The sequence below is a fragment of a genome, unplaced genomic scaffold, assembly GCF_019419815.1.
Source record: "Pyrus x bretschneideri cultivar Hongxiangsu unplaced genomic scaffold, Pyrus_bretschneideri_v1 Contig6, whole genome shotgun sequence".
Classification (NCBI taxonomy): Eukaryota; Viridiplantae; Streptophyta; class Magnoliopsida; order Rosales; family Rosaceae; genus Pyrus; species Pyrus x bretschneideri.
Window position 1 is genome coordinate 10,168,743 of NW_025999798.1, and position 8,376 is coordinate 10,177,118.

At 37.2% G+C, this 8,376-nt stretch overlaps 1 protein-coding gene across 1 annotated transcript; it reads left to right on the forward strand.

Moving 5' to 3' along the window:
- The first annotated feature begins 2,149 nt into the window (after positions 1–2,149).
- Positions 2,150–6,922, forward strand: LOC103954147 (sugar transport protein 13-like). The gene is made up of 5 exons (XM_048571575.1): positions 2,150–3,005; positions 3,230–4,936; positions 5,034–5,356; positions 5,501–5,625; positions 5,766–6,922. Exons 2-5 carry the CDS (start codon positions 4,804–4,806, stop codon positions 6,718–6,720), a joined length of 1,536 nt encoding a protein of 511 aa, XP_048427532.1. The 5' UTR covers positions 2,150–3,005; positions 3,230–4,803; the 3' UTR covers positions 6,721–6,922.
- The last annotated feature ends 1,454 nt before the right edge of the window (positions 6,923–8,376 follow it).

The following is an 8,376-nucleotide window of genomic DNA, read 5'->3' on the forward strand; positions in this document are numbered from 1 at the left end:
GATATGGTTGCACTCGCACGAGCCTCACGAGCTCGAAAATGTACTTGGTTCCTTTGATCTGTGAAGGTTTGAGTGAGTTGTGTGTGTGTCCGTACGTTTATGGGGAATGGGAAGGGAAAGAGAGCACGGGAGAGAGACAGGGAGAAAGACAGAGAGACAGTGAGAGTGAGAGGGTGTGTGTGTGGCCCAACACATGCCAACACAACCCAAAACAGCCACTAAGCGTAAACGAAACGAACTAGGGGTAAAAATGTCATTTCACATGCACGTTTTAGATAATTTCGGGACGGGATGTCACAAATTACCTACATACACATGTTATACTAATTTACCTTCATTTAAATTAATTTATCTACTTATAAAATATTATACTAATTTACCTACATTTAAATTAATTTACCTACTTATTAATATTATACTAATTTACCTGCATTTAAATTAATTTACCTATTCCAAAAAAAAAAAAAATAGTGATATTAGATAATGTTCGAATGTTGTGGGTTTGTGCTTGTAGGCAATTAAATAAACTTTTAATCTAATGCACATAAATCATGTAGGTAAATTAGACCCTTTAAATTTTGGTTTGATGGAATAGGTATATTAGACTATTTTGTAGGTAAAAATTGTGTGGAACATATAGCTTTTGTTTGTGTAATAGGGATTGGAGTATTAGCCGTTTATTGTTGTGTTGGTAGGTAAATTAATTTATATATTTAATGCACAAAATTATGAAATTAGTATTATTATTTTTCAATTGGCACGTTATAACAATTTGAAAGTTAATACATTGAATACACAATGAATGGCATGAATTATTTTGTAAAATATATAAAATTAATTAAATGGATATAACAAGTAACTGATCTAAAAACCCTATCAAAGTATTAATTGGGGTAGTTTAGGCATTCAGAAAATACACAATCTGAAAAGTCAAACTTAATTAAAGAATTTATTTAGTTGGAGGCTAGTCAATATGCTTTATTCAAGAAAACAAAGGGAGACGGGTTTCCAGGGGTAATATCAAATTTTCAGAATATTTAATAGACTTATGGGTTCATATATGTGTCAAATCAGATCAGCATACTAACATAAATTTTGACAGAATTCTAACGAGAGGACAACATTGATTTGCAACAATCATGTTCAAAAATTATATTGATTGATTTTTATTTTCAAGAACCATCTTGATAATTTACGTCAATTTCAAAAACTACTTGCGATAAAAAAAACCCAACAAAATATGTATTTTCGTACTGTCAACTTTTGATGTCTTACATAGCAAAGTTTGTTTGTCAAAAGTCAAAAGGAGTGTCGAGTTTTTTAAGTCAATCAGAAAGTAATGTAAACTTGTCTTTGTAAGCTTTAGTTTTCCTTTTAGTTGAACGTTGACACAACGACATGTTGTTTTGCTTATTGTTCTAAAAATTCTTACCTAGCGCCGTCTGGGTTTCGTCTAAGCGCTAGGCGGCTGGTCACCGTTCCGATTAATACCTAGACGTTTGAAAATTAAGAAAATGTCCAAGCCCTACTGAGGCGCCCACCTAGACCACCTAGGCACCCGCCTATACTAGCCTAGGCATTGACTCACTTAGGCAGAAAATAGATAACTTTCATTTTACATTTTTTTTCAATAAATTGTAAGAGACTTGTCGAATACTTAAATGAGCACACATTATATGTTTGTTCCTCATGTTTTCATTATGTTCCAATACTTCATAATATATGTGTCATTCTATTTTGTAGTTTATAATGAAATTATATATATTTTATATATAAACATACACTTATTTACATGAAATATAATGAATTTAGTTAAATTCACCTAGTTCGCCTAAACCCCGCCTAATCGCCTAGGCGCTAGGTCCCAACTTACCGCTCGACTAGCGTCTAGCGTCTTTTAAAACTTTGATTCTGCTAAATTTTGTATTGCTTTTCTGTCACGTTTGTAATTGAGAAATTGCATTCTCGAGAGACGGAAGTGATAACAGTACCTATGAGACTGGACTTTTAAAAACTTGATCACGAACCACTGAACGTGGTTTCTTTGCAGCACCGGTATTATCAATAGGGGTGATGTACGCGAAATTCTATAAATACTAAAACTCAGTGCAATAGTTTTGCAGTAAAATGACTGAATTGCCTCGGTCTTTTGCATTCCTCTTCGTTGTTTTTTTTCAGTCTCAACAGTAAAATGATTAATTTGGCCACGTGTTGGCCATCTGTTATTCCATTCTTCAGCTGTCGTTGGCTCCTTTTGACAACGAGTACCGCCGACCACTGCTGTGTTTACCCTCTCTCTTCCTTCCTCTTACTCAATCCACTACTGCTTTGCTTCATATGTTGTTCTGTCAACCAAAAAGCCAGAGCCTGTTTCTCGAACTCTCTCCTATTGTGGAACCACCGCCATCATCGGGTGCGGCAACTCCTTTTTGAATTTGAGTATTTATGTACCTTAAAAAATTAGGGAGGGGAATTGGGTCTTTCCTTTTTACTACTTCCCTTTGATCTCTGCAAAAGCAAACTGAAGTTTTGATATTTTATTTATATCGGTGATGATTTTCTGGTGATTTAGTTTGTTAGATTCACACTCAATTTTCCTCAGAAGTCGAATCTGCAACCACGATGTCCATGGGAAACAAGGAGTCTGATCGGGGAAGTTCTTGAGCCAATTTAGGGAAATTGAGATCGGTAGAAGCACCTTTGAGGTCTATAGCTGCTGCATCCTAAGCTCGAGCTGCCATTTCAGTTGTCGGGTATGACTAATTTCTTTCCTTTCTTGCCAATTTTCGACACCCAAAGTTGTTATCTTTCAATTTCCCACATGGCTCTTCTGGTTCCTTGATTCCCTTCACTCCTTTCCCCGTCCCTACTCCTCCACTCTCCTCTTTCTTTATTCTTCTTATTTCTTCATTGAATACATACTGTTTGATGGAGTGACTGATGAAGAGCAACATGCACACCTACTCGGGAAAAAACTCAGAAAATTGCTAGAGACATTTCAAGTGGTGAGTTCTAATCTTTATGTACTTGCATAATAGGAGGAACTTCAATCCCTTTTGTGTGTTTCGTATAATATATATACAAAATAACTTTTGCATTTGTTGTCACCTTTCCAACAATTCATGAATTAATACCTTTTCATCCAATTGGTATTCTGAGTAAATTCACAACCAGTAATGAAAGCGAAGTGATGAGCTTCTTTCTTTTCTTAACTATGTTTTTTTTTCAGATCATGGAATGCTTTTCTCGTGCTGAGATTGTAACCCAATCAATAGGCAAGTGAAACACACAAGTTCTTCATCGCATGTTAGTTTTGATCCATTTCTAAAATTCCTATGCGTGGTACAAGAAAAACATCTCTTTAGCAGCAAAGAAGAAAGAAGAGTGAAGTACTGAACAACAATATGAAAAGTTGGGACATCGAAAACAAGATATTTTTTGTGTATTATAACTATATGGATGTAAATAAGATAATTTTTACGTATGATTTGTTCTCTATAGATCATAGGGATGTGAATAGGTTGTGATATGGATGTAAATAAATTTAACAAAGTTTTAAAACCCGCGCTTTGCTTGGGCTCTTTTGCTCGTTTAAGCTAAAGCGAGGCCTTGGAATGGCAAAAGAATATTTCTCAAGATTGAGCCAATATCCAACAGTATGGGGAAGAACACTCTCAATAGGGGTGATTTTATCCGAGTCTTACATGTTCTATCCTTTGTTATCCGATGTGTAAAAGAGGGATTCTCAATGGTTCAGATCTAACTATGATAGGGCCAAGCTTATAATATGTCTGCAGTACTTGGATAAATGGACCATCCAAAGTAGGTAGTTATCGCTGCGAGCTTAATGGGTGGAGGGAGGCAACATTCCGAGAAACAACGTGTGAACGTTTGTGCACAAGTGTCACAAGAGGAAAAGGTATTGAGGCCAGTAAAAGAATAAGTCAAGCCATTAAGGAAGAGGGGAAGAAAGAAATTCTGGTGGATGAAGAGAGGAGAAGAGAGAAGAGAAACAGATAACAGAGAAGTTGGTTTCTTGCTTGGCAGGTGAGCTTAAGCTCTTACCTTTGCTTAGTTATTGAAGCAGTTTTAACATGTGAAATATAGCATTCATATTAATATTTTTAGTCGCATATTTATAAGAATTGGATTTTCGTATGAATTATATCTACTTGTATTAGAACAGCTTTTGACACCTTAGAAATTGTTATGTCATTAAACTCATCCATATACTATATTAGAAAGCCCAACTTCCTATGGAACAAAAAGGAGAGTCAAATTGGATTAGCCGCAAAAGTGCACGAGTGTCACCCTTTGATCATTTGTGGCAAATATGAAATTATATTCTAATAAACCTATGCGTACTAGATTCCTAGACACACAGGTAATTTCAGTCAAATGGACCTAACAGTTGACGGATTACCTGCCACATATCGCAAAGAAATGTGGTCGTTCAAGCGTTACTCTTAACAGACTCGATCAACTTTGTTGCAACTAACTTCTCGTGAATGCCTGACCAAGCATAAAGAAAGAAATTCAACCGTAGATCATGCCATGGGGAAAGATCCTGACCGTGGTAGTGACTAAATCATCCACTTTCTACGTACCTCACTCGCTGTTGCCACCAAGTTTTTCAGTATATAAACCCCACAAGCACACGTCTTATTTCAACAAGCTAGTCTCCTCTTCTAGAGTTTCCTTAGGTCATCTAATACATAAAAAAATTCCACATTCATCAAATTCGATACTGTGACATATAGTGCAGCAAAATAAGTTTGAGCACTTAATTAAGAGCCAGAAACAATGGCGGGTGGTGGGTTTGGGGCCGCATCAGGAGGCGGAGACTTTGAAGCAAAGATCACGCCTCTTGTCATCATTTCTTGCATAATGGCAGCTAGCGGAGGCCTCATGTTTGGTTATGATGTTGGTATCTCAGGTACATACAATTAACTATTAACGTACGTGTTTTGTAAAAAAATTATTAGATTTCAAGCATAATTCTGTTTAATTTGATATATGGATATATAACGCAGGGGGTGTTACATCCATGCCCCATTTCCAGAAGAAATTCTTCCCGGTTGTGTATAAGAAGACTCAAGAGCCTGGACTTGAGAGCAACTACTGCAAATACGATAATCAAGGCTTACAGTTGTTCACATCTTCATTGTACCTGGCTGCTTTAATGTCAACCTTCGTTGCCTCGTACACAACCAGATCACTAGGCCGAAAGCTAACCATGTTTATTGCCGGGATATTTTTCATAATCGGAACAGTTTTTAATGCTGCAGCTATTAACCTTCTCATGCTTATCATAGGGAGGATCTTGCTTGGTTGTGGAGTTGGTTTTGCTAACCAGGTATACAGTATAAATTTGTAATAATTTTTTTTTTTTTTTTTTTTTCAATAAACCGCCTGCTACTCAATTGCTAATGCTAGCTGGATTTTCCTGTTAAATGTTTTTTAACACAATACGTTTACTAAGAAATATACGTAACTACAGGCGGTACCGCTTTTCCTTTCGGAGATTGCACCCACAAGAATTCGAGGGGCACTTAACATCCTCTTCCAACTCAATATTACCATTGGCATTCTTTTTGCAAACCTTATTAATTACGGAACTAACAAGTAAGCCGGCCCAATCTTGCTAGCTAATTCAAAAGACAATATCAGAAGTTCTGAGCCAACAAATTTTAGCGTAGTAATATGTTCCAAACACTTGAAAGAATATACAACTAAGTAATATCTTGTTTACCATACATGCGCAGACTTACGGGAGGATATGGATGGAGGGTATCGCTGGGTTTGGCTGGGATTCCAGCAGGTTTGCTAACCTTGGGGTCGCTCATTGTGGTAGACACACCTAACAGTTTGATTGAACGAGGCAAGTTGGAGGAAGGAAAAGCAGTTCTTAAAAGGATTCGTGGTGTTGACAATGTGGATCCAGAATTCTTAGAGATCGTTGAGGCAAGTCGGGTGGCTAAAGAAGTGAAGAATCCCTTCCAAAATCTCCTTAAGCGTAGGAACAGGCCACAACTGGTCATTGCAGTTATGATGCAGGTGTTCCAGCAATTCACTGGCATCAACGCAGTCATGTTCTACGCTCCGGTTTTGTTTCAGACCTTGGGTTTTAAGAGTGATGCTTCCCTCTACTCAGCTGTTATTACAGGAGCTGTCAACGTGCTATCAACCGTTGTATCAATCTACTTTGTTGACAAAGCTGGTCGCCGCATGCTCTTATTAGAAGCCGGGGTCCAAATGTTCCTTTCTCAAATGGTGGTTGCAGTAGTGATGGGACTCAAAGTCCAGGATAACACTAACAACCTTACCCAAGGCATGGCAATTCTTGTTGTCATTATGGTTTGCAGTTTTGTTGCCTCCTTTGCATGGTCTTGGGGACCTCTCGGGTGGTTGATTCCTAGTGAGACTTTCCCTCTGGAAGCTCGCTCGGCTGGCCAGAGTGTGGCTGTGTGCATCAACATGCTCTTCACCTTTGTTATAGCACAAGCCTTCCTCTCAATGCTTTGCCATATGAAGTTTGGCATTTTCCTGTTCTTTAGTGCTTGGGTCCTTGTCATGACAATCTTTGCAATGTTCTTAATTCCCGAGACCAAGGGTGTCCCGATCGAAGAGATGATAGAAAGAGTCTGGAAGCAACATTGGTTCTGGAAGAGATTCATGGATGACTTTGAAGATGATCCCAAGGGCAAGGCCCATGTTTGAACTATCTCACCTGGCCACCGGTCTCTTCCTCACAGTTAATTACATTGCATGATTTCCTTGAGTTTGAAGATTAGGTTAATTAATAATTCTTCCTTTACTTCTAGCTAGTTGCCTCACAACGGGAGCTCTCTGAATGCCAAATGCTTTGTTTATGTTTTGAGATGCGCTATTTGCACTTCCTAATAAACTCCTGCTGTACTTCCCTTTTGCGTTCTATTCTTTTGATGTCTTATCCATTTATTAGTTGTGTTTTAACATGGTAGGAGTAATTTCTGATACAATATTCATCCGTTTATAAACATCACCATCTTCTATGGGATGAGTTAATTAATAAATGGTATGTCAAGGCAACAAAAACGAAAAAATTTAAAGCTAGCATTAATAAGATAATCTCTTGGTAATGCTAGGAAGATCAAATTTTGTAAACCAAATAATGTGGATATTGATGATTGGATTATTACTTAAGTGTTGATTAACATGCTTATTTCTTATTAGTGACGCATCATTTGGTTTGCAAATTTAGTTTAAAGTTTTGGTCTCCCTATCATTATCCTAATCACTTGGAGGATGTTGCTCTTTATCACTTCCTACAATGATATATTCTGCCACACAATCATTGGTAGAATCTTTAATTAGTAAAATAGCGTATACAATATGTTTGCAGAAGTAAGTTTTCTTCTATTGATACGAAGACTGTATACAAAGAGGTTCACTTAACAAAGAAGTAATTTAGCCGACATTCTACATATACGAAAGGAACATATCAATTACAAATTTTTTTCCTATAGTAAGCCAAAAACACCAAGGATAATATCGTTGACTTCTCATCCTCAACACTCTCCCTCAAATTAGAGAGTGGATGTTAAGAACTCTCAACTTGTGTACAATAGTTGAGAAAGTTTTCTTTCCCAATGCTTTTGTGAATACCATCTGCAAGTTGGTGTGAAGAGGGAACATATTTTGTGACAACTAAACCATCTTGTATATCTTATCTCGAATAAAATGGCAATATGTCACCCTATGTCTAGTTCGTTCATGAAAATTGGATTAGCAGCAATATGGAGAGCCATTTTGTTGTCACAACATAGTAAGGCCAGTTTTGGATGTAATAAACCCAAATCCCTTAGAAGATATCGAAGCCATGTCAGTTTCACAAGAAGTTCTAGTCATGGTTCTATATTCGGCCTATGCTAGTGACAATTACACTGTCTTTTGTCTCTTTGATCTCCAAGAAATCAACAAAAAGCCCAAAAAAATCCAATACCCTGTAGTTGACCTTTGTGTTGTAGGGCACCCACCCAATCCAAATGACAATATGGACTCAAGGTCAAGTTATCTTAAGAAGAGAAAAACAACAAACCTTGTACATGTTTTCAAATTCGAAGGACTTCCATGTATGGTCTACAAGGCTCATGCATATATCTACTTAACACATGTACTAAGTAATTTATATTTGACCTAGTGATCGTCAAAAAGATCAATTGCCCCACAAATCTTCTATACTTAGTTGAATCTTTTAAGTAACTCACCACTATTAAAATGCTTAAGATTTTGCTCCATGAAAAACTCCACTGGGCGAGCTCTTAAGAGACCTTCAACCTCTACAGCAGAACCCTCATATAGCATTTCCAGCCCTACATCCTTTGCAGACCGCTT

What these genes read in the sequence shown, in the direction of transcription:
- LOC103954147 (XM_048571575.1), top strand. Translation starts at nt 4,804, where the DNA reads ATGGCGGGTGGTGGGTTTGGGGCCGCATCAGGAGGCGGAGACTTTGAA. An exon ending in TTATGATGTTGGTATCTCAG is followed by an intron (nt 4,937 to 5,033) that starts GTACATACAATT and finishes TATATAACGCAG; the next exon opens with GGGGTGTTACATCCATGCCC. An exon ending in ATTAATTACGGAACTAACAA is followed by an intron (nt 5,626 to 5,765) that starts GTAAGCCGGCCC and finishes ATACATGCGCAG; the next exon opens with ACTTACGGGAGGATATGGAT.